The 25706-nt window shown below is 40.8% G+C and overlaps 5 protein-coding genes across 13 annotated transcripts in view; all 5 read left to right on the forward strand.

The window, feature by feature from the left end:
• Positions 1–19300, forward strand: part of LOC137875768 (protocadherin beta-15-like) — a 72113-nt gene extending 52813 nt beyond the window's left edge. Inside the window, exons 2-3 of the mRNA XM_068715277.1 lie at positions 17998–18100; positions 19182–19300. Of these exons, the coding sequence (XP_068571378.1) occupies positions 17998–18100; positions 19182–19300 (222 nt within the window). The remainder of the gene's footprint in view (positions 1–17997; positions 18101–19181) is intronic.
• LOC137875492 (protocadherin gamma-A11-like) overlaps positions 1–25706 on the forward strand; it is a 262793-nt gene that overhangs the window by 71782 nt on the left and 165305 nt on the right. The window contains exon 1 of one of the 9 annotated variants that reach the window (XM_068714773.1): positions 19180–21798. The exons of the other annotated variants lie outside the window; for them this stretch is intronic. Coding sequence (XP_068570874.1) covers positions 19396–21798 — 2403 coding nt within the window. The 5' untranslated portion in view covers positions 19180–19395. Of the gene's footprint in view, positions 1–19179; positions 21799–25706 lie in introns of those variants that run through there. 9 annotated transcript variants of the gene reach the window in all.
• LOC137875772 (protocadherin gamma-A11-like) lies at positions 2340–4724 on the forward strand. The gene has a single exon (XM_068715280.1). The coding sequence runs from the start codon at positions 2340–2342 to the stop codon at positions 4722–4724; it is 2385 nt and encodes a 794-aa protein (XP_068571381.1).
• Positions 12700–16178, forward strand: LOC137875917 (protocadherin beta-15). The gene has a single exon (XM_068715435.1). The coding sequence runs from the start codon at positions 12921–12923 to the stop codon at positions 15384–15386; it is 2466 nt and encodes an 821-aa protein (XP_068571536.1). The 5' UTR covers positions 12700–12920; the 3' UTR covers positions 15387–16178.
• LOC137875773 (protocadherin gamma-A7-like) lies at positions 22752–25362 on the forward strand. Its single transcript, XM_068715281.1, has 2 exons — positions 22752–23299; positions 24587–25362. Exons 1-2 carry the CDS (start codon positions 22909–22911, stop codon positions 25360–25362), a joined length of 1167 nt encoding a protein of 388 aa, XP_068571382.1. The 5' UTR covers positions 22752–22908.

Genomic DNA, 25706 nt, shown 5'->3' on the forward strand with positions numbered 1-25706 from the left:
CAACTGGTGTTGGTTTTGGCTTCCTTTTTTTTAGTTTAGCGATGGTTCATTGGTCTGTGGTGTGACCATTGTCAATGTGAAATACAGATGATCATAATAATAATAATATAATTGTAGAGAGAAAAGAAACAAGGTGTTGATTTTAGTCACAGTTTGTCATTTTGCAGTGTAGGGTCTTTCCCATGGAGATTTCTGCAGTGATTGTGCTTGTTTCATGATACACTCTGATTGAATGACCTTTATTCTATAGCATGAATTACATCTGCATTTTATCCTGTCTGTGTTTTTTGCTATGAGGATTGAGGCTTGTTTTTTTGCCTGAAGAAGATAATACATTTTTCACAGCTCATGAAATTAAATAATATCAGTCACCTTGTTCATTAAAGTACAGTGTGAGTTTCATACAGGCAGTCTAGACAGGTCATGTTGGCAGAATGAGGGACTTTTCCTTCCAGGTTACCCAGATAGTTTTAGTACATTTTGGTAACAGCTGCCTGATTGTATTCTCTGGATTAACTAAGTTTAAAGCGGTTTGTCTTAAATTGTGTCTCAGCTATATTGCCACATCTGGTTGTTTTAACATGTATTGTTTTCTATAGTAAGTGTTTGATCTAATGCATCAACTTTTATCTTGTTGGTGCTCTAATAGGAAGGGAGGTTTTATTTATTTTCCTTTTTCAGAAAAGAGCAAAGGCTCGTTCAATCCATCTTTAACTGGTGTGGTAAGATATTGTAATCACCTTGGTTCACCATGGTACTTGTTGATCTGCAGTGTTGTTCAAGTTTTGGAAGTAAACTTTGTAATGGCGGTCTTTAAGGGTCATGGCTGTTTTTTCTGAAACAAAAACAAATGCAGAGTTTTGTTCTCTCTCTCTCTCTCTCTCTCTCTCTCTCTCTCTCTCTCTCTCTCTCTCTCTCTCTCTCTCTTTCACTCACTCACTCACTCACTCACTCACTCACTCACTCACTCACTCACTCACTCACTCACTCACTCACACACACATATACAAATCTATCTGTTTGTGTTGTGAGTGCTTTTTGTTACTCCCACTGCTTTCAACTCATTTCCCTGTTCTTGGTGCTGAACAGCTGCTGTCTTTTCAGACACTTTTTTGTTACTTTTTTCCAAACGTTCATGACTTTCACCCCACTACTCTCCCTGCTATGTGATTGAATAAACCAATTGGATGGCAGGAAGTCCGAATGTTGGTAAATGTGATGATGAAACCACATAGTTACATAAATATAGTGTGTTTGATGATTTAAGCTGCACGTTATAAACGTATACATATGCAAATTGTTAATTCTGTAAAGGTTTAGTGGCTCATTGTAACTACACAAAATAACTTAACTTTAAAATCTTCCAGACACCTGCTTTCTGTTTTTAATCCAACGACAGGTGCAGGTTCTCCTTATTCCAAACTTTTACAACTCTGCAGATGTGCAAAACTTGGTTCAAGGATTGTGGTGAATTTAGATTTACCACTTTTACAATCAGAATTAAAAAAATCATCCAAGTTCAGAGAACTGACTAGTCAACTAAAATAGCTGCACTTATTTTATATACATTTTGGGTCGTAAAGGATACAATCAGACAATATAAACAGGACAACAATAGAAACGATTAAAACCATTCTGACTTTGGCTTGCTTTCAGCCAGGCTAAACATTTTAGGGTCAGGATATCCAGTGTGAAAACACTCACGCAGATCTACAGGTTAGCATTACATCCTGGGGGAGGAAAAATACACAGATATACTGGTTCTGATACCCACTGTAACAAAACTTCCAATATACTGGTTCTGATACCCACTGTGACAAAACCTCCAATATACTGGTTCTGATACCCACTGTAACAAAACCTCCAATTTGAAACATATCAGTCATAATTGTATATGCTAATATTCATCAAATATTCATAGACTGAGCCTTAATATAAGTCTGCATTGTATGGATACAACGTATTTGTTGACGTTGCTTGTTTCTCTAGTGTTTCCTGGTTTGAGCCTCAATGATTACAACAGTTGCAAAGATAGCTTTAACAACATAGTAGTTGTTGTGTTTGTTTCATATACAGATACACATAAATAATACGCAGGATAGAGCCAATTTGAAGTGTTCCCTTTAATTCATTATGGTGAGTGTTTTTGTTAAACTTGACTCACGGTGGCGCTATACACCAGCTTTAAGATGTTTGAATTCCTCTGTCCTTTGGTGTTGACGCACATTCTTGTGCTCCTGTGTCAAGATAGGGACTCCCTGGACTCGCTGTTGCTTTTCGTGTGGTTGAACAGTATTGTTCGCTTTATTCCTCAACCTGTTAGGAACCAATCGTCGATGATGGATTCAAAAATCAGCTTGTTTCCAACGTGCAGCTTCTATTTCCTCCTGCTTTTTCTACGTGTCGCTTATGGAGACATGAGCTATTCTTTTCCAGAGGAGACGAAACGTGGATCAGTTATTGGAAATGTGGCCAAGGATCTTGGGCTCGACAGGGGCGCGCTCTCTATCAGAAGAGCCCGCATTGACACCGATGGGACTGACAAACGTTACTGTGACATAAACCTGAATAACGGAGAGTTGATTGTCGCCGACAGGATTGACCGAGAGGGGCTTTGTGGAGAAAAGGCTTCGTGCATCCTAAAGCACGAGGTTGTGCTGGAGAATCCTCTCGAGCTCCATCGGATTAATCTACACATTCAAGATATTAATGATAATTCCCCACAATTTAAGGAAGACTTGATTAATATAGAAATTCGAGAGTCGGCAGACAGGGGAGCTCGTTTTGTGATTGAAGAGGCGCACGATGCGGATGTAGGACAGAATTCGGTTCAGCAGTACAGTCTTCAAAAGAATGATAATTTCATTTTGGCTGCTGATGGAAACACAATAGAGCTTGTTCTTGAGAAAGAGCTTGATCGTGAAAAAGAACAAGAGATCAATTTGCTCCTTACAGCTTTAGATGGAGGCTCTCCTCAGAGATCAGGTACTGTAGTCATACACGTCACTGTACTGGATGCTAATGATAACGCCCCAGTGTTTAGCCAGGCCGTTTATAAAGCCAGTCTACCTGAAAACTCCCCTGTAGATACTGTAGTGGTCACAGTGAGTGCTAGTGATGCAGACGAGGGAGTCAATGGTGACGTGACTTATGACTTTGGACATGTTACTGATGATGTGAAGAAGATATTTAGTATTGACCGTAAAGTCGGTGAGGTACGAGTAATTGGCATTGTTGACTATGAAATTACTAGAGTATTTGAAATACGCGTTAAAGCCAAAGATGGATTAGGGCTGTCATCTTATGCTAAGGTAATCATTTCTATCACTGACGTGAATGACAACGCCCCTGTTGTCAGTTTGAAATCACTGACTAATCCCATTCCAGAAGATACCCCACCTGGTACAGAGGTGGGCATCATCAACGTGCAGGATAGAGACTCTGAGACTAACAGACAGGTCCGCTGCTCCATTCAGCAAAACGTCCCTTTTAAGTTGGTTCCTTCTATTAAAAACTATTATTCTCTGGTGACCACAGGACAACTGGACCGTGAACTAGAGTCTGATTACAACATTACAATCACTGCCACTGACGAGGGCTCTCCACCTCTGTCCTCCTCTAAAACTGTTCAGTTATCTGTAGCAGACATCAACGACAACCCACCTGTGTTTGAGGAACAGTCCTACAGCGCTTATGTGACTGAAAATAACAAACCTGGCTCCACTTTATGTTCCGTTACTGCTCGAGATCCCGACTGGAGACAAAACGGTACAGTGATTTATTCTCTGTTACCCGGTGAGGTGAACGGTGCTCCGGTGTCCTCCTATCTGTCTGTTAACGGAGACACGGGGGTGATCCACGCTGTGAGGTCGTTTGATTATGAACAGTTCAGGAGTTTTAAAGTCCACGTGACGGCCAGAGACAACGGTTCTCCTCCGCTCAGCAGCAACGTGACCGTCAGTGTGTTCGTATCGGATGTGAACGACAACTCTCCTCAGATACTGTACCCCGCCCCGGAGGGCAACTCCTTCATGACCGAGCTGGTCCCCAAAGCTGCACACGGAGGCTCTCTGGTGTCCAAAGTGATAGCGGTGGACGCGGACTCCGGACAGAACGCCTGGCTGTCCTATCATATAGTCAAATCCACTGATCCGGGACTTTTCACTATTGGTCTCCACAGCGGAGAGATCAGGACCCAGCGGGACATTTCTGAATCTGACAGCATGAAACAGAACCTCATTGTGTCAGTGAAAGATAACGGACAGCCCTCTCTCTCTGCCACCTGTTCCATGTATTTACTTATTTCTGATAACTTGGCTGAGGTGCCAGAACTGAAGGATATTTCTTATGACGAGAAGAACTCCAAACTGACCTCTTATCTGATCATCGCGCTGGTGTCTGTGTCCACCTTTTTCCTGACCTTCATCATCATCATCCTCGGTGTGAGGTTTTGTCGCAGGAGAAAGCCCAGACTGTTGTTTGATGGAGCAGTTGCCATCCCCAGCGCTTATCTCCCTCCTAATTACGCAGACGTTGACGGCACAGGAACTTTACGCAGCACTTACAATTATGACGCCTACCTGACAACAGGTTCTAGAACCAGTGACTTTAAGTTCGTGTCTTCCTACAATGACAACACACTGCCTGCTGACCAGACTCTGAGGAAAAGTCCAAGCGATTTTGCTGAGGTGTTTGGTGAAATGGAAGAGTGTTTAGAGGTATGAACATAGCATTATTATTTTCAAAAACAGTCAAATCAAACTCATCTTATTTTCAAACATTGTCATTTTTTTGAAGGGATTTTTTTCTGGATATTCCAAGCTCAAAGTTTTTCTTTTCTCTACTTACTCTTTTGGTTATAATGTTGTTGTTTTTTCGTAATTGTCCTCTTTTATCTATCTTTCATTTTGTCTGTCCATTCAGGTTCCTTTCAAAATTCGTTGTTACATGAACATTGTTGCTTTCAGTTTTCTCACATACATTCTTACCACTTACTTACAGTATATTGGTCTGGCAGTGATTTAGTCTCGGACATTTTTGGTGTGTTGTCCAATTCAGCAGAATGTTTTTTCCTTCAAAAAGTGTTTTTATCTAAATCGACTGAGATCTGCTATAACTTCTTTCAGTTGGCTGTAAGATGATGTGTTGTTATTAGTTTGATCAGCATAAAGTCAGTTTATCGCTCATGTGAAGTTGTGACATTCTTTTTTTTTAAAGAAGATTCTTCTTTTTCTGCATCAAAACCCTGCTCTTAAATATTTCACTGATGAGTTGGTAACTATGCCATTGGATGCAGTTCTTGAATCAATTTATTATTGAGTTATTAGTAAAATTAACCTCTTATGTACCGATCAGCCAGAGCATTAAGGGTTCAATGTGACCAAGTTCCAGAGTTAAATTTTCACAGATTCTATCTGCCAGTTATATTTTCCATAAGTTTCTGTCAGACACATCTTTATCATGCCTTCTCTAAAAAAAGACAACACCAAACAAAAACAATCTCACTTCTTATGCATTCACGTCTTACTTCATACAAGTTCAATTTTGTGCCTTTTGTGTCAGAGGGAATCTCACGCTGAGCTTTGTGAGATTTATTGTTGGGGGCTTCCTCATGATCTACTGTTGTTTTGATTAGACCTCATTAGCACGTTGCTTTGGATAGAAGTGTGTGTCTCATGAACAAAAGTAAATGTACACATTACACTTAAGGCCAGGGAAGTAATGTTATTATTCTATCTATAGCAGGCAGATGCATTTACCTTAAAATCTGAATGGTTGAAAGCCTATAAACATGCTACTCTTGTCTAGTGCTGCTTTTTTTCAGGTGGATGGCATCACCTGTAATATGTTGGTCTTTCCTTTTGAATTCAGTCCTCTCCATTTCAACAGATGTTGGTTTGGGCTTCTTGTTGTTTGAGTTTAGTTATGGTTGATTGCTCTCTGGTGTGACCATTGTCAATGTGAAATACAGATGATCATAATAATAATAATATAAATGTAGAGAGAAAAGACACAAGGTGTTAATTTTAGTCTCAGTTTGTCATTTTGCAGTGTAGGGTCTTTCCCATGGAGATTTCTGCAGTGATTGTGCTTGTTTCATGATACACTCTGATTGAATGACCTTTATTCTATAGCATGAATCACATCTCTATTTTATCCTATGTTTGTTTTCTGCTATGAGGATTGAGGCTTTTTTTTTGCCTGAAGAAGATAATACATTTTCCCAGCTCATAAAATTAAATAATATCAGTCACCTTGTTCATTAAAGTACAGTGTGAGTTTCATACAGGCAGTCTAGACAGGTCATGTTGACAGAATGAGGGACTTTTCCTTCCAGGATACCCAGATAGTTTTAGTACATTTTGGTAACAGCTGCCTGATTGTATTCTCTGGATTGACTAAGTTTAAAGTGATTTGTCTTAAATTGTATCTCTGCTATATTGCCACATCTGGTTATTTTAACATTTATTATTTTCTATAGTAAGTGTTTGATCTAATGCATCAACTTTTATCTTGTTGGTGCTCTAATGGGAAGGGAGGTTTTATTTAATTTCCTTTTTTAGAATAGAGCAAAGGCTCGTTCAATCCATCTTTAACTGGTGTGGTAAGATATTGTAATCACCTTGGTTCACCATGGTACTTGTTGATCTGCAGTGTTATACAAGTTTTGGAAGTAAACTTTGTACCAGTGGTCTTTAAGGGTCATGGCTGTTTTTTCTGAAACAAAAACAAATGCAGTGTTTTGCTCGCTCTCTCTCTCTCTCTCTCTCTCTCTCTCTCTCTCTCTCTCTCTCTCTCTCTTTCACTCACTCACTCACTCACTCACTCACTCACTCACTCACTCACTCACTCACTCACACACACACACACACACACACACACACAGACACACACACACACACACACACAACTTGTCTCTGTTTGTGTTGTGAGTGCTTTTTGTCATGCCCACTGCTTTCAACTCATTTCCCTGTCCTTGGTGCTGAACAGCTGCTGTCTTTTCAGAAACCTTTTTTTTCCCACACTTTCATCAATTTCACCCCACTACTCTCCCTGCTATGTGATTGAATAAACCAATTGGACGACGGGAAGTCCAAATGTTGGTAAATGTGATGATGAAACCACATAGTTACATAAATGTAGTGTGTTTGATGATTTTAGCTGCATGTAAATATATGAACTCATACACATACAAATTGTTAATTCTTTAAAGGTTTAGTGGCTCATTGTAACTACACAAAATAACTTTAAAATCTTCTAGACACCTGCTTCCTGTTTTTAATCCAACGACAGGTGCAGGTTCTCCTTATTCCAAACTTATACAACTCTGCAGATGTGCAAAACTTGGTAAAAGGGATTGTGGTGAATTTAGATTTACCACTTTTACAATCAGAGTAAAAAAATCATCCAAGTTCAGAGAACTGACTAGTCAACTAAAATAGCTGCACTTATTTTATATACATTTTGGGTCGTAAAGGATACAATCAGACAATATAAACAGGAAAACAATAGAAACGATTAAAACCATTCTGACTTTGGCTTGCTTTCAGCCAGGCTAAACATTTTAGGGTCAGGATATCCAGTGTGAAAACACTCACGCAGATCCGCAGGTTAGCATTACATCCTGGGGGAGGAAAAATACACAGATATACTGGTTCTGATACCCACTGTAACAAAACTTCCAATATACTGGTTCTGATACCCACTGTGACAAAACCTCCAATATACTGGTTCTGATACCCACTGTAACAAAACCTCCAATTTGAAACATATCAGTCATGATTGTATATGCTAACATTCATCAAATATTCATAGACTGAGCCTTAATATCTGTCTGCATTGTATGCATAAGACCTATTTGTTGACGTTGCTTGTTACCTGGTTTGAACCTCAAGGATTACTACAGTTGCAAATATTAATTTTACAGCAACATAGTTATAGTGTTTGTTTCATATACAGATAAACATAAATATTACGCATACAGCCAATTTGAATTGTTCCCTTTTATTCATTATCATGAGTGTTTTTGTTAAACTTGACTCACGGTGGCGCTATACACCAGCTTTAAGTTGTTTGAATTCCTCTTTCCTTTGGTGTGGACGAACATTCTTGTGCTCCTGTGTCAAGATAAGAACAGTCACCCTGGACTCGCTGTTGCAAATCATCGTGTTATGTGGTTGAACAGTATTGTTCGCTGTATTCCTCAATCTGTTAGGAACCAATCGTCGATGATGGATTCAAAAATCAGCTTGTTTCCAACGTGCGGCTTCTATTTCCTCCTGCTTTTTCTACGTGTCGCTTATGGAGACATGAGCTATTCTTTTCCAGAGGAGACGAAACGTGGATCAGTTATTGGAAATGTGGCCAAGGATCTCGGGCTCGACAGGGGCGCGCTCTCTATCAGAAGAGCCCGTATTGACACCGATGGGACTGACAAACGTTACAGTGACATAAACTTGAATAACGGAGAGTTGATTGTCGCCGACAGGATTGACCGAGAGGGGCTTTGTGGAGAAAAGGCTTCGTGCATCCTAAAGCACGAGCTTGTGCTGGAGAATCCTCTCGAGCTCCATCGGATTAATCTACACATTCAAGATATTAATGATAATTCCCCACAATTTAAGGAAGACTTGATTAATATAGAAATTCGAGAGTCAGCAGTTAGGGGAGCTCGTTTTGTGATTGAAGAGGCGCACGATGCGGATGTAGGACAGAATTCAATTCAGCAGTACAGCCTTCAAAAGAATGATAATTTCATTTTGGCTGCTGATGGAAACACAATAGAGCTTGTTCTTGAGAAAGAGCTTGATCGTGAAAAACAACAAGAGATCAATTTGCTCCTTACAGCTTTAGATGGAGGCTCTCCTCAGAGATCAGGTACTGTAGTCATACACGTCACTGTACTGGATGCTAATGATAACGCCCCAGTGTTTAGCCAGGCCGTTTATGAAGCCAGTCTGCCTGAAAACTCCCCTGTAGATACTGTAGTGGTCACAGTGAGTGCTACTGACGCAGACGAAGGAGTCAATGGTGACGTGACATATGAATTTGGACATGTTACTGATGATGTGAAGAGAGTGTTTAGTATTGACCGTAAAGTCGGTGAGATACGAGTAATTGGCATTGTTGACTATGAAATTACGACATCATTTGAAATACGCGTTAAAGCCAAAGATGGATTAGGGCTGTCATCTTATGCTAAGGTAATCATTTCTATCACTGACGTGAATGACAACGCCCCTGTTGTCAGTTTGAAATCACTGACTAATCCCATTCCAGAAGATACCCCACCTGGTACAGAGGTGGGCATCATCAACGTGCAGGATAGAGACTCTGAGACTAACAGACAGGTCCGCTGCTCCATTCAGCAAAACGTCCCTTTTAAGTTGGTTCCTTCTATTAAAAACTATTATTCTCTGGTGACCACAGGACAACTGGACCGTGAACTAGAGTCTGATTACAACATTACAATCACTGCCACTGACGAGGGCTCTCCACCTCTGTCCTCCTCTAAAACGGTTCAGTTATCTGTAGCAGACATCAACGACAACCCACCTGTGTTTGAGGAACAGTCCTACAGCGCTTATGTGACTGAAAATAACAAACCTGGCTCCACTTTATGTTCCGTTACTGCTCGAGACCCCGACTGGAGACAAAACGGTACAGTGATTTATTCTCTGTTACCCGGTGAGGTGAACGGTGCTCCGGTGTCCTCCTATCTGTCTGTTAACGGAGACACGGGGGTGATCCACGCTGTGAGGTCGTTTGATTATGAACAGTTCAGGAGTTTTAAAGTCCACGTGACGGCCAGAGACAACGGTTCTCCTCCGCTCAGCAGCAACGTGACCGTCAGTGTGTTCGTATCTGATGTGAACGACAACTCTCCTCAGATACTGTACCCCGCCCCGGAGGGCAACTCCTTCATGACCGAGCTGGTCCCCAAAGCTGCGCACGGAGGCTCTCTGGTGTCCAAAGTGATAGCGGTGGACGCGGACTCCGGACAGAACGCCTGGCTGTCCTATCATATAGTCAAATCCACTGATCCGGGACTTTTCACTATTGGTCTCCACAGCGGAGAGATCAGGACCCAGCGGGACATTTCTGAATCTGACAGCATGAAACAGAACCTCATTGTGTCAGTGAAAGATAACGGACAGCCCTCTCTCTCTGCCACCTGTTCCATGTATTTACTTATTTCTGATAACTTGGCTGAGGTGCCAGAACTGAAGGATATTTCTTATGACGAGAAGAACTCTAAACTGACCTCTTATCTGATCATCGCTCTGGTGTCTGTGTCCACCTTTTTCCTGACCTTCATCATCATCATCCTCGGTGTGAGGTTTTGTCGCAGGAGAAAGCCCAGACTGTTGTTTGATGGAGCAGTTGCCATCCCCAGCGCTTATCTCCCTCCTAATTACGCAGACGTTGACGGCACAGGAACGTTACGCAGCACTTACAATTATGACGCCTACCTGACAACAGGTTCTAGAACCAGTGACTTTAAGTTCGTGTCATCCTACAATGACAACACACTGCCTGCTGACCAGACTCTGAGGAAAAGCCCAAGCGATTTTGCTGAGGTGTTTGGTGAAATGGAAGAGTGTTTAGAGGTATGATCATAGCATTATTATTTTCAAAAACAGTCAAATCAAACTCATCTTATTTTCAAACATTGTCATTTTTTGAAGGGATTTCTGTCTGGAAATTCCAATTTCAACGTTTTTCTTTTATCTACTTCGTTGGTAATATTGTTTTTGTTTTTTTCTTGTCATTGTCCTCTTTTATCTATCTTTCCTTTTGTCTGTCCATTCAGGTGCCTTTCAAAATTCGTTGTTACATGAACATTGTTGCTTTCAGAATTGTCACATACATGCTTACCACTTACTTACAGTGTATTGGTCTGGGAGTGATTTAGTCTCGGACATTTTTGGTGTGTTGTCCAATTCAGCAGAATGTTTTTTCCTACACAAAGTAATTTTATCTAAATCGACTGAGATCTGCTATAATGTATTTCAGTTGGCTGCAAGATTACTGTAGATGTGTTGTTATTAGTTTAGTCAGCATAAAGTCAGTTTATTGCAATTATGACGCCTACCTGACAACAGGTTCTAGAACCAGTGACTTTAAGTTTGTGTCATCTTACAATGACAACACACTGCCTGCTGACCAGACTCTGAGGAAAAGTCCATCAGACTTTGCTGATGTGTTCGGGGACTGTAATGGTTCTCCTGAGGTAGGGACATGCTTTATATAGTTTGTTCCAGATCTGTAAAACGTCTATATTATATTTCTCTCTCTCTCTCTCCTTTTTTGCTGAGCTGTGATTTACTTATGCATTTTTTGGGCACCTTGAATTCTTTCCCAAATTAAAATGAATTATTTTTCTTAAAAAAGTGGACTACTATAAAAAATAAACTACATAATAGTTTATTTTTAATAAATTCAAAAATGTTGATTCCCTTTTAATAATAATAATAATAATTAATCATTCTTAATAATAACACCACCCTCATTTTCAAGTTGTGGCATGTGTATTCATCACATACTCAATTGAACATTTATTTATCTACAAAAACACTTCTCACTGTACTTTCTCACCGTGAAAGGCAGACATTCACGTATGTATTTGCCTCTTAATGACGTGCAAATACAGTAAAACTGTGGAGTGCAGAGTTACTGTTAGGTATCCACCTACAGACAGTTTTTTCAACACTGCCTCTTACACCGGAGCTTAACTTTAGCACTGGTTGCAGTTTGTTTGTTTCCCTGAAAGTTTTTGGCTTGAAATTAAACCCCCCTCCATTTAGATAACTCAACATTGTTATACACAAATACATATTGAGTGTATCATAATGCTTATTTTACTATTACATTTTTATCCACTTTACAAAGATAAGACCTGTTGTTTCAAGTGACACAACACTTTTCATTAATTGAACTTTAATTTTACATAACAGACTTGAAATAAAGTAAAATATTACTGTTCATTTATCAATAGCTTTGGTGATATTTTATTCATCTCAGTAATTGTAACTGGTATGAATGTTCATCTAAATACTGTATATCCACAGAACTTCACCCTTTTCATGATTGCAGTCGCCCATTATTAGTGCTGAAGGCCTCCTTTACTGCACCTTCACTGTTCCTTACTTTGTAATTTTTTTGTCACATGCAACAGTAATTTTGTTACATAATAGTCCACTTAAGTGATCTGTTTCATATTTCCAAATCCTCTATTGAATAACTTGATACATTATGAACCTTGTACATTTGTCACAAACCAGGAAAAAAACGTCTCAAGAGTTGAGCTGCAGCTGCTTCAGACATCTGGAGCTTTACAATATATTCTCTGTCAAACACATACAGGCAGAGCAACACTCACTGCTCCACAATATTTAGTGAATAATCATGTCATGTTATATGATATTAGCATTATGATAAGTTGCCTGATCTTATGTTGGTTACAATGCAAGGTGATGTTCATAGTATATTGTCCATGCACTGTTGTAATAATTATCTTGGTCTCATGGTGGCGCTCTTTTATACTGTCTGACTCATGGTTGCTATGGCGTGTCTCACATCATCTGTGTCAGTGGAACTGGAGTATTGGGTTAGAGCCGAGGGCTGTATGCATGCTGTTTGTGGATGTGTGGGTGTGGATGAGGGAGAGAAGGAGAGGGAGACTGGGTATGAGAGAGAGAGAGAGAGAGAGAGAGAGAGAGAGAGAGAGAGAGAGAGAGAGAGAGAGAGAGAGAGAGAGAGAGAGCGCAGCAGTGAAATGGGGACAGAGAGAGAGGAATCCGAGCAGACAGTCTCCTTAATAGAGCATGATTAACTCAGCTAGAGAAGCAGGCAACCGTTGGATTACAGCAACATTTTCAGTTCGATATTTGGATGTATATGTTTAAGATTTAGCTGTGATGTCGACTCTACATCTGTTTCTGAAAGCATGTTTAATAATGGATCAGTCATTAAACTTTAAACGGTGGCTGTATTTTTTATGGTTTTGCCTCCTTTTTGGTGTTTCGTTTGGAGAAGTCCGTTACATCCTTCCAGAGGAGATGCTGCGGGGGTCGGTTATCGGGAATGTTGCGCGGGATCTGGGGCTGAAAGTGACGGAGCTTGAAGCTCGTCGAGCCCGCGTTGTTGCAGAAGGAACGAGCCAGCTGTGTGAACTGGACACTGCGTCAGGCAATCTTTTGATCAGCCAACGGATAGACCGAGAGGAGCTGTGCGTGCAAGCCAGTGTCTGCATCCTGCAGTACCAGCTCTTACTTGAAGATCCCCTTCAAGCATACAGCATAGTGTTGGATATTGCAGATATAAATGACAACAGCCCAGTGTTCGCTGCAGGGGAGATACAACTGGATTTAGTCGAATCCACTGTTCTGGGGAGGCGCTTTCCATTGGAGAGCGCGCATGACCCCGATCTGGGAACCAACTCAGTCCGTGAATATAAACTGAGCCCGAATAATCATTTTGCACTGGAAATGAGTACCCAAATAAACGGCAATTCTTATCCGGAACTAGTTCTTAAAAAGGCATTGGACCGGGAGGCACAAGCTGAACATGTACTGCAAATCAATGGAATTGACGGGGGAAATCCAGTCAGATCAGGAACTGCGTCTATTCATATCCGTGTTTTGGACGCCAATGACAATGTCCCAGTTTTTAGCCAACGAGTTTACAAAACATCTGTGCCAGAGAACTCTGCCACTGGGACTGTCATAGCAACGCTGAATGCCACGGACTCAGATGAAGGTGTTTATGGAGAGATAACATACTCTTTCAGTCACCTGTCAGACAAGATGGGAAGAGCTATTGAAATTAACCCTCTGAGCGGAGAAGTTCGCCTGGTGGGTGTCATTGACTATGAAGAGGCCAGTACGCACGAGCTGGATGTTCAGGCTAAAGATGGGGGTGGTCAGGCCTCTCACTGTAAACTTATAATTGACGTCATTGACGTGAATGACAACAAACCAATGATAGAAGTAAAGTCAGCCTCTGCTAACGTGGCGGAAGACTCTAAACCAGGAACTATGGTTGCTCTGATTAATGTGTATGACCTGGACACTGGAAGCAGTGGGCGCGTCATGTGCACAATCCCAGACAATGTTCCATTTAAATTAGTGTCAGAGGTCAAAAACTATTACATGTTAGTGACTGACGGAATACTAGACAGAGAACTTCAATCCGAGTATAACATCGCAGTCGCTGCCACTGATGCGGGCTCCCCCTCACTCTCCAGTGTTAAAGTTATAACAATCGTGATCAATGATATAAATGATAACCCCCCAACTTTTACGCAGAGCGAGTGCAATGCCAACATCTTGGAAAACCAACCCGTTGGCACGTTTGTCATGAAAGTGAAAGCAGTGGACATTGATGACGGATCTAATGCTAAAATACTGTACCAAATATCAAAGGACACAAAGTCAGAAGTGTCCTCTTTCCTCACCATCAACTCAGACACTGGTGAGCTCTTCACATCACGCCTCTTCGATTACGAACAATCAGTACACTTTCAGATTAAGGTGACAGCTCGAGATGGAGGCGACCCTCCACTGTCCACCACCTGTACTGTTAACGTGTTTATTAAGGACCAAAATGACAATGCGCCTGTTGTCTTGTATCCTGTGCAATCCACCGGGTTCATTGCTGAGGACATGGTGCCAATTGAAGCACCTAGAGGTTACCTGGTTACTAAGGTGGTTGCTGTGGACGCCGACTCTGGCCATAACGCATGGCTCTCCTACAGAATAATCAAAGCAACACGGCCCAGCTTGTTTGTGGTCGGTCTGCATACAGGAGAAATCCGAACTGTGCGAACATTCATGGAGGACGATGAACCGAAACACACTATTGTCGTTTCAATAACGGATAATGGGCCTGAATCTCTCTCCGCCACCGCTACCGTCAACGTAATGATTGGCAACGGGCTGCCTGTTTTAAACGAGCTCTTTGAATTTGCAGATGAGTCACAGGACAGCGATAACTTAACGTTGTATTTGATTATCGCCCTTACAACCGTTTCCTCACTTTTAATCCTTTTAATCAGTGGAGTGTTTTATTGTAAGCTCTGCAGACGTAGTTATGTTTACCGGTCAACCACCGATAGTCTCCCCGTTTTCCCCACAACCTACCTCCCCCCTAGTTTCACGGATTTAAGCCGTTGTGGGACCCTGCTAAAAGATGAGCGGTATGATTCCTTCTTGACCACCGGGTCGTGGAGAGGCGATTTTCGTTTCGGCTCAAGCACAGACACTGACACGCTGAAGCAAAGAAGCGCAGCCTATCAAAAAAACACGCTAAGGCAGGCGAGTGCAGACAGAGCTACTCTGAAGGTGAGGGCAGGTGCACCGCAACCTTGTTACTTGATCAAATGAGAGTCGGCAATAACAACATGTTATGGATGTTGTAAAATAATCCCAGTGCGTTGAATTCAATTTCGACCCTTTGCCTGCCAAATAAGTTACTTGTATTTGTGCGTGAATATGCTGTCGATGCCTTGTTGAATATGTTTTGTAATGTTTTTTGAGTTTTGCTAATAACCTCAACCTCAGCCCCCATCACCTGACCATGAATATCGATGGTGACCTTAAACGAAGTGTATAGTTTATCTTCTGGAATATTTAAAATAGTAGCATATTAGAATGAATAAAGTAATTATTCTATTTACATCTGTTTTATTTAGATTTTTTTGTTTTTATCTCAGATTAGAACGTTTTTAGCAGATGGTTTACTTGTTGTTACTTAGTCAGGCCTGTTTTGTTTCCCTGCCTCTCTTAATTATTCTACTCTATTCTGTTAGTAGTCTCTCTCTGTCTCTTTGTTTTTTTAAATGCATGGCATACCTTTCTGACTACTCTATTTATCACTGCATCTTCTGATTCTGTGAGAACAATACAGTTGATGAACTGTAGTTATAGCTATTAATAGTATTGCTTTGTTCCTGCTATATTTCTCTTTGCCTCTGATACATATTTTGGGTTAAACAGCCTTCACAGTTTTATTCATTGTCCATTTTGTGACTTGGAATACACTGCAGCCAAGTTGATAATGCCATGTTATGTTTTCACAATGATACATGATTTATCGTGTGACAGAGACATAATAAAACCTTTGCACTATGCTATGAATTGAGCAATATGTGAACAAACTATGAGTGTATTCTGATGAAAAATAAACTTGAAGAGAAGATTGTGTCTTACTTCTCCATTTTCCCGTGAACTTTTGCAAAGAACATGTAAAGGACATAAATGTAGGACATTTATATCAGAAACCAAAACCGATGACCATCATAACAAAAACCAAAGGCAACTCTAATTAACAAGAAAATAAAAACTTTCGGATTAAACAAATACTCAAATGCATGCATTTGTAGTACAACACGCGCTTACATCTCAAACACATTGCTGCCACTACTGCTAATAATTAAACATAATAAAAATAGTAACAGTGGTACTTTTGTTTCTTTCGTTCTTTTAAACCATATGTTTTTAGATTACCTGTGAATTAATCTTTTCCAAGGCTTCTTTAGCATAAAGACACATAAAGGTTTCAGACATCAATCAGTATGACACTAAAGATAAAAAGTGATGGTAAAACGAAGCACTTAAAGTCGAAAGAAGCGTAAAACAAAATGTTTTTATATGTTTGAAGTATTGTAGTGTGGAGCTGCACTCAGATCACTGGGTTGAGTCTTACACAACAGTTAAATGGTGATTTTTGTTTCTGTGTCACATAGTGAGTGTGTGTGTGTGTGTGTGTGTGTGTGTGTGTGTGCGTGTGTGTGTGCACACGCACGCCTGCCTGTTACTGCCTGTGTCATGGTTATGAAGCAGAGAGGTTTTGTCATCAAAATAATCCCCATGTGAATTCATGTGTGTTGCTGAATCGTGTTACAGCTGCAGGCTCATTTGTGCTCCTAATTTCAGCCATGGAAGGAGGTGGAAAAACAAGCAATGCTTCATTTTTGTGTATTCGTATCTGCATTACCGGCTCACTGTTTGAAGCAGTGTGGTTGACAATATTGGAGAAAGATAGAAAAGTATGTCAGTTTCACAGCATGGCTCATTTTAATTAACACAAGCTTCACAAAGTTTTCAGTCATATATTTTTTTTAATACGGACAGTAAATTAGTTTTGTTTTATAGAAACATTGTGCAGAGTAAGGGATGACATGTTGGAAAACCGCTGAGACCTTTTATATGTAATTCCAGAAGTGGGAATTTTCTAGAAAATCCTGGAAGCTGCACTTATCTGTATTTGTGTATAATTATATATCAGGTAATCCTTTTTTTGTCACTTGACTCTTGCATTCTACTTTGGTTGTACTGTCATTGAATTTTAAAATGTTATTTCCACAGACTTTCATTCATGAAGCTGCTCTAAATAATAACATCATAGCATAAGAGCGGGTAGGTTAGGCTGGCTAATAATAAAGAAAGCATAGTGTAATGTATTTTAAATGCTCCAAAATAGACAGAAAGTTATTTAAAAATTTAAAGAACTCCAGGTTGAATAAGAGGTGAGAGCTCTCTTTCCATGGCAGCGTGTCAACACATCTAAGGTCTGCTGCCAATTGACAGTCAAGGCTGCCTTCTGAAGACTCAATGAAAAAAGGAAAAACAGGGCTCTATTTTTGGTTTGCTGACAATAGTCTGGAGTGAGCAGAACAGAGCTGAGCAGGTTAAAGTGCTTACCTTTGTTGACAATAGCTTATTATTTACCAAAAACAAAGTCAAGAATGAGACAACTTTGTTCAATCGATGAACTTTGAGATCAATTTGGAGTCAGACTATTTGTTTGATCTGATATGTTACAAGATCAAACCATTATATAAGTCATTGTTTCACTATATGCATACAATGCCTAATAACGTAAAAGGATGTGACAAGATCAGATTTTGATTTAGGACTCACACTAACTGTTTTCTTTTTTCTCCTTTCTTTTTTGGTGCTCTCCTTGAATAAAACATCAAATTCCATCCAGCAGGTAAGATTATTTTCCTTTCCTTTCTTTTTGAATCTCAAACAGATCTATACTATGTTGGCATTGCATCTTTGTCAGCACCACACTCAAACTCAGACGACCACATGTTTACCGAGAATGATATTCAGTTCCCATGTCTTTTCTTTACTCTCTCTCTCTCTCTCTCTCTCTCTCTCTCTCTCTCTCTCTCTCTCTCTCTCTCTCTCTCTCTCTCTCTCTTCCTCTGCATCTATTTTCACTACACACAGACTGTATTTAATTCACCTAGCAAAACTAACAATTCAAACGTTGGTTGGACACACACATTTTCAAATGCTGTTATGAAAGTCATAGTCATACAAGACTGAGATTTTAGGCAGCAGTTTTGGAGCACAGGCAGCTGCATTGCTCTTATTTGCGTGTGCTGTGATTCCACTCGAGGTTTTAAACGACATGCATATTAATCACCCTGATGTGCAGTCATTGCCTAAATAATGCAAAATCATGATGCGCAGAATGTTATGCTCTGCGGCAGTATGCTAATATTGTATTTGAACAGGCATTATTGTGACCTACTAAAAAAATGGCTTTCCTACTTGTGCGAACATTCTGTTGTAGCTGCATGGAGAAGAAATATACTGCTGTGAAATGTGTCAGTATTCGCTCATGCTTGTGGTTGAGCATTGGAGTGGTTTCATACCCCTGCTCAAATGTAGGTCACAGTCCGATTGCTTCAGGCGAGAAAAGATTATCTATCCATCTATCTGTCTATCTATCTATCGCCATTTAACTGTGTCTGTATGTCCACAATTTGTTCTTAGCATGTTATTTTAAATATTTGAATCCTCTTTTATATTTGAGATTGTCGAAGATGTTACATTTTAAAAGGGCCAGCAGGATAGTTGTATGATAACTGGGAACCACTTCCCAACACAATACACAGTATTCCCAGGCTTACCCACTTGCACTTTTAGTCAACTGATGTTGTAACGTGATGACAATCTGTCCAATCCGATACTGAGAAAACACAAAGTGTGGCATTTTAAACAGACTTTTATTATTTTATGCTATTTTATTTTCACTTAAATTGGATGTTGTACATCTCCATCCCGGCTCGTTTGGATGATTATACAGTTGGAGCATTGATCCACACATACTGATGATGATGTTTCTCTTAGTCACTGTTGGTGGTGCTGTTGCCTAAGCAGACTTCGATTCCTCTAACGTCAGCCTTATCACAAGTCACCGCCCGTCGTCGAAGGGAATGGGCGATAACATATCCAGTAATGTTCTGGTAAAGATGTTGGCATTGTGTGGATTTGAGTGAACACAGAGTTAAGGTCCATTTTGTAAGCGAGATACGAGGCATCTCTCCTTATACGGATACCTGTTTCATTTTGGATCATACATTCATTGGAAGAAATGGATATTCTGAAGAGCAAAGGCACCTCATCGGATTGTAGAGTCTCCATTTTGCTTTTCTGCCTTGTTGCTGCTGTTTGCGGACAAATTCGTTATTCTGTACCAGAGGAGATGAGAAAAGGGCTGTTTGTCGGAGACATTGCAAAAGACCTGGGCTTGGATGTTGAAAGGTTGGTTTCTGGTCGGGCTCGACTTGTTATTGATGATGATAACAAATATGTCGCGCTGAACCAGAACAAAGGGCATATTGTTGTCAATGAAAGAATTGATCGAGAAAAATTATGCGCCAAGAAATCACCGTGTAGCTTCAGTCTAGAGATTGTCCTCGAAGATCCACTTGAATTATTTTCCATAACCATCGAAATACAAGATGTAAACGATCATGCTCCGTCTTTCCCCAAAAAGGAGATTCATTTGGAAATTAGCGAATCGACGCCAACCGGGACAGTATTCCTGCTTGATAGCGCAGCTGATCCTGACGTAGGAATAAACTCACTGCAAAGTTACTCTTTAAAGGAAAATCGTCATTTTGTCCTCAAACAACACACTCGCACAGATGGGAGTAAATATGCTGAAATGATGCTTCAGACTGGTTTAGACCGCGAGAAGCAAAGCGAGCATGCGCTTATATTAACGGCTGTAGATGGTGGGGAACCGCAGAGGTCTGGGACAGTGAGGATACATATTGCTGTTTTGGACGCAAACGACAACGCACCCGTTTTTACGCAGTCCGTATACAAAGCATCTGTCTTGGAAAATGTTTTGCGAGGCACAGTTATTGCTAAAGTCAGCGCTGTAGATGCGGACCAAGGCTACAATGGTAACGTTACATACTATTTCACTCACTTAGAGGAGGATTCGTCCTGTCCTTTCGAAATAAATTCTTCCACGGGAGAGGTTAAACTCACCGGTGACATCGATTACGAGGTTTCTCCAAATTACGAAATAAACCTTCAAGCAAAAGACCCATGGGGTGTAGCCGGTGCCAGCAAATTAATAATCGACATAGCAGATGTAAATGACAACAGTCCAATAATCACAATGGCTTCTTATTCGGGTAAAATTTCAGAGGATTCTCTCCCTGGCACGGTTGTGGCGTTAATTAGTGTTCAAGATAAAGATTCCGGTAAAAATGGTCAGGTTCATATAAATATTGATGAAAATCTCCCGTTCAAAATTAAATCGTCTCTCAGAAACTATTACACATTGGTCACGGAGCAAATCCTCGATCGAGAAAAGCTTTCCAAGTACAACATCACCCTCACTGCCACAGATGAGGGCTTCCCGGCCCTATCAAGCAGAAAAGCTGTCGTGTTAGATGTTACTGATATTAATGACAACGCACCAACTTTCAGCCAAAGTGTTTACAGCGCACAGGTGATAGAAAACAATTCGCCTGGTGTATCTCTGTTACAGATCCACGCTACTGATCCAGATCAGGGTCAGAATGCACGGATATCATATTTTCTTATTGACGGCGAAGTTAATGGAAATCCGGTATCCACATATTTCTCCATTAATACGGAAAGTGGAGTCATTCAGTCTTTGCGTTCACTTGACTTTGAACAAGTCAAAGAGTACAAAATACGAGTCAAAGCGCAGGATGGAGGGTCGCCACCTCTAAATAGTAACACAACTGTTATTGTACGTGTCCAGGACCAGAACGACAACCCTCCTCAGGTTCTGTACCCAGTCCAGACTGGAGGCTCTCTGGTGGCTGAAATGGTGCCTCGTTCAGCAGATGTGGGCTATCTGGTCACTAAAGTGGTGGCTGTTGATGTGGACTCTGGACAGAATGCCTGGCTCTCCTATAAACTGCAGAAAGCCACAGACAGGGCGCTGTTTGAAGTGGGCTTACAGAATGGAGAAATAAGAACTATCCGCCAAGTCACTGATAAAGATGCTGTGAAACAAAGACTGACTGTGATAGTGGAGGACAACGGGCAGCCCTCTCGTTCAGCTACAGTCATTGTTAACGTGGCGGTGGCGGACAGCTTCCCTGAAGTGCTGTCTGAGTTCACTGACTTTACACAAGACAAGGAGTACAATGACAACCTGACTTTCTACTTAGTGTTGGCTTTGGCTGTAGTGTCCTTCCTCTTCATCACGTGTTTAGTGGTTATTATATCAGTGAAGATCTACAGATGGAGACAGTCTCGCGTCATGTATCACTCCAATCTCCCTGTGATTCCGTATTATCCACCACGTTACTCAGACACTTTGGGGACAGGGACTCTCCAACACGTGTACAACTACGAGGTGTGCAGGACGACTGACTCCAGGAAGAGTGACATAAAGTATGTCCAACCCATGAGTCAAAGTTTGGTTAGTGTGGATGACGCTGGAACTGAAACTCTGCAGAATGGAGAGCAGCCATCAGCAGTATCTTACATGTCTACTCTGGTAAGTTGGTCTCCCTCAAGTCGTATCAGCTATTACATCTGCTAGTAATATATAATGTTGATAGAAGGTTTACGTTCATGTGTTTGTAATGATTCAAATATTTGTAGCTGGAATAGTGGGGTATAAAAGCATGAATCACGATGGTGTTTCCTGACGAATGGTCCGTTCTGCAGTTCCTTCGCTCTCCATGGTGCTGAAGTAATTGATTGCATTGAAATACTGTTTTCATTTGAAGACGTTGCACTGGCTTGACTTGAAAAAATACTGGTTGAATTTAATTTCAGAATTTCGTGACTCGTCCTAGTAATAATATTAACATAAATAACAATAATAATAACAATAATACTATAATTTGATGACGCAAGTATTAGTATTTAGTGATTCTGAAGCATTTTAGAAAGTGTTAGAGGTTTGTATGCTATATATATATATATATATATATATATATATATATATATATATATATATTACTACTGCCTCCTTTCTGTCTAGTATTTTTTGCAGTGCACTGTACATAGGGAAATAATAGATTTAGTTGTTTTCAATTTCTTAACATATGCACTAGGCTCTTTTTTAGAGACTGTGGCACTGTTAAGGGGTCGTCTTACATGTTTATAATGTATGCCCACTGAAAAAAGTAGTAGTTTAAAATATTACGCAGGTTTTTAATGAAAACAAAAAACTGTTTATTTATCTATATTTACTATATTTTTTATTCAAATCGTCAAGAACGATATAGCATGCGTGGCATTAGATTGAGCTAACATTAACGTGTTTTTATATTCAAATGCACCCGTACGATAGATATTATCATCCGAAACACCAATCTCGTGGAGTTGGATATTTGGTACAAGTTTAATGTTAGCCTCTAAGTGACGCTGTTGCCTGGTAAATCAATTGAACCGTGCAGTGTGAGGCAGTGCTTTCCCCTCCCCTGTCACTGCGTTATACAAGAAGATATGCTCTTCGTTTCATACGAGCGTAGGCTCTTCGGAGACACAGTTGACACTTCTAAAGTGTAATTAGAATTTACCTGGAAATCATGCGTTTTCCCCAGTGAGTTGAAATCTTTAGTTCATCGTTCAGTTTGCTTTAAGACGCTGTTTTCACATGGCATTTAAAGAACATCCTCGTGACGGAGGAGAAAGATGGCGATTGTTTGGACGATTGCGAGGAGCAGTGTGTCTGTTTATTTTTCAATTTATTTTTGTTCATCATGCGGAGGCACAGATCCGGTATTCAATACCAGAGGAGATGAAGAAAGGCTCCCTTGTTGGTAATATTGCACAAGACCTCGGTTTGGATCTGAAAAGGCTCCGATCTGGCCGGGCCCGCATCGTTACCGGAGAAAACATCCAGTACGCCGAGCTGAAAACAGACAAAGGGACTTTGGTCGTGCACGAGAGAATAGACCGAGAGCAGCTTTGTGGAGATGTAACACCGTGTAGCTTTACCTTTGAGATTTTATTGGAAAAGCCAATGGAGTTGCACCCTGTGACCATAGAAGTATTGGATACAAACGACAACGCTCCCACCTTCCAAAACAGTCATCTGAAATTTGAAATTAGCGAATCCGCTGTGCTTGGATCCCGTTTCGTTTTAGAGATTGCCGACGACGCTGACGTTGGGGAAAACGGTCTGCAGAACTACATTTTAACTCCGAACGAAAATTTTGTTTTGAAACAACATGTCAATCCGGATGGCAGTAAATATGCTGAAATGGTGCTTCAGAAACCCTTAGACAGAGAAGAACAGCCACGCCTGTCTCTGAAACTGTTGGCTGTGGACGGCGGAAATCCACAGAGATCGGGTACAGTAAATATAGATGTCCACATTCTAGATGCCAATGATAATGCTCCGGTGTTTAACCAGTCACTGTATAAGGCTATGGTGGTTGAAAATGCACCAAAAGGCACTCACATTGTGACTGTGAATGCAAGCGACATAGACAGCGGTTCAAACGGGAAGGTAGCGTATTCCTTTTCAAAATCAAAGGCAGGGATTACTGACTTGTTCGATATAGATGAAGCTACTGGAAAAATATATGTGGCAAAGGAAATCGATTTTGAAAAAGACAAAAAAATTGAGTTCAGGGTTGAAGCCAAAGATCAAGGCGGACTCACAGATTCCAGCAACGTTGAAATTGAGGTAATCGATGTCAATGATAATGCTCCGGTCATTAACGTTATGTCATTCACGAGTCCTGTTTCAGAAGACTCCCCTGCTGGTACAACTATTGGCATAATTAATGTTAAAGATCTTGATTCTGGTGGAAATGGACAAGTAAGTTGCACGATCGAAGGTAATGTTCCTTTTAAAATTAAATCCAATGTTAGAAATTATTATGCATTGATGACTGATGCTGTATTAGATCGTGAACATATGTCGGAATGTAACATCACTGTTATTGCCTCAGACGCAGGGTCGCCCCCCCTCTCAACTAAGAGAACCTTCTATCTTAAGATCTCGGATGTCAATGATAATGCCCCAGTATTCCCACTAGGCTCCTATAGTGCATTCATCACAGAGAATAACACTCCAGGTGTATCTGTTCTAAGTCTTTTTGCTAAAGACCCGGATGAAAACCAGAACGCCCGTGTTAACTATATTTTGGAAGCATGTGAGATAGGCGGATCTCCAGTTTCTGAGTATGTTTCAATAAATGCAGAAAGCGGAGTAATACACGCAGTGCGCTCATTTGATTATGAACAAATCAAACAGCTGCTTTTCGTTATCAAAGCGCAGGATGGAGGCTCCCCTCCACTCAGTAGCAACGTGACTGTGAAAGTAATGATCCAGGACCAGAACGACAACCCTCCTCAGGTTCTGTACCCAGTCCAGACTGGAGGCTCTCTGGTGGCTGAAATGGTGCCTCGTTCAGCAGATGTGGGCTATCTGGTCACTAAAGTGGTGGCTGTTGATGTGGACTCTGGACAGAATGCCTGGCTCTCCTATAAACTGCAGAAAGCCACAGACAGGGCGCTGTTTGAAGTGGGCTTACAGAATGGAGAAATAAGAACTATCCGCCAAGTCACTGATAAAGATGCTGTGAAACAAAGACTGACTGTTATAGTGGAGGACAACGGGCAGCCCTCTCGTTCAGCTACAGTCATTGTTAACGTGGCGGTGGCGGACAGCTTCCCTGAAGTGCTGTCTGAGTTCACTGACTTTACACAAGACAAGGAGTACAATGACAACCTGACTTTCTACTTAGTGTTGGCTTTGGCTGTAGTTTCCTTCCTCTTCATCACGTGTTTAGTGGTTATCATATCAGTGAAGATCTACAGATGGAGACAGTCTCGCGTCATGTATCACTCCAATCTCCCTGTGATTCCGTATTATCCACCACGTTACTCAGACACTTTGGGGACAGGGACTCTCCAACACGTGTACAACTACGAGGTGTGCAGGACGACTGACTCCAGAAAGAGTGACTGTAAGTTCGGCATAGCCGGTAGTCAGAACGTGCTGATAATGGACCCCAGTTCTACAGGAACGATGCAGCGGATACAGAGTGAGAAGAGCATCCTGGATGAACCAGACTCTCCTCTAGAGGTGAGTTAAACATTTTAGCTTTGTGTGTTTCCCCAGTTGTCCTCTTATTGTTGCATTAATAGAAACCGTTGCAAGCCATGCTCTCAATTTCAGCACCATGGACAGCATCTTTGTTAGCATATCATTTTTTAAATGCTGCTTTTTGGTAAAGTTGTCATAAATACACCTTTGGAAATCATTGACTTAATGTGTTTTATGCAAGATACTACTTCATTATAAATGTTAAACATTACGTGTCTGCACTAAGTTTATTGCCAACGTTCTGATTTTGTTCTTTATACAGTATTTCCTGTTGGCAAGGAAGGATGCTGTTAGTATGGTTAATGTGAGGCATAAGGCAACAGGAAAAATTT

This window comes from Cebidichthys violaceus, unplaced genomic scaffold (genome assembly GCF_023349555.1).
Source record: "Cebidichthys violaceus isolate CVI_PGR_0920_01 unplaced genomic scaffold, fCebVio1.0.p SCAF_2, whole genome shotgun sequence".
In the NCBI taxonomy this organism is placed as follows: Eukaryota; Metazoa; Chordata; class Actinopteri; order Perciformes; family Stichaeidae; genus Cebidichthys; species Cebidichthys violaceus.

Coding starts and splice junctions, on each gene's coding strand:
- LOC137875772 (XM_068715280.1), top strand. CDS start 2,340: ATGGATTCAAAAATCAGCTTGTTTCCAACGTGCAGCTTCTATTTCCTC.
- LOC137875917 (XM_068715435.1), top strand. CDS start 12,921: ATGTCGACTCTACATCTGTTTCTGAAAGCATGTTTAATAATGGATCAG.
- LOC137875773 (XM_068715281.1), top strand. CDS start 22,909: ATGGCATTTAAAGAACATCCTCGTGACGGAGGAGAAAGATGGCGATTG. Junction 23,300..24,586: donor GGAGTTGCACCCTGTGACCA/TAGAAGTATTGG, acceptor TGACTGTGAAAG/TAATGATCCAGGACCAGAAC.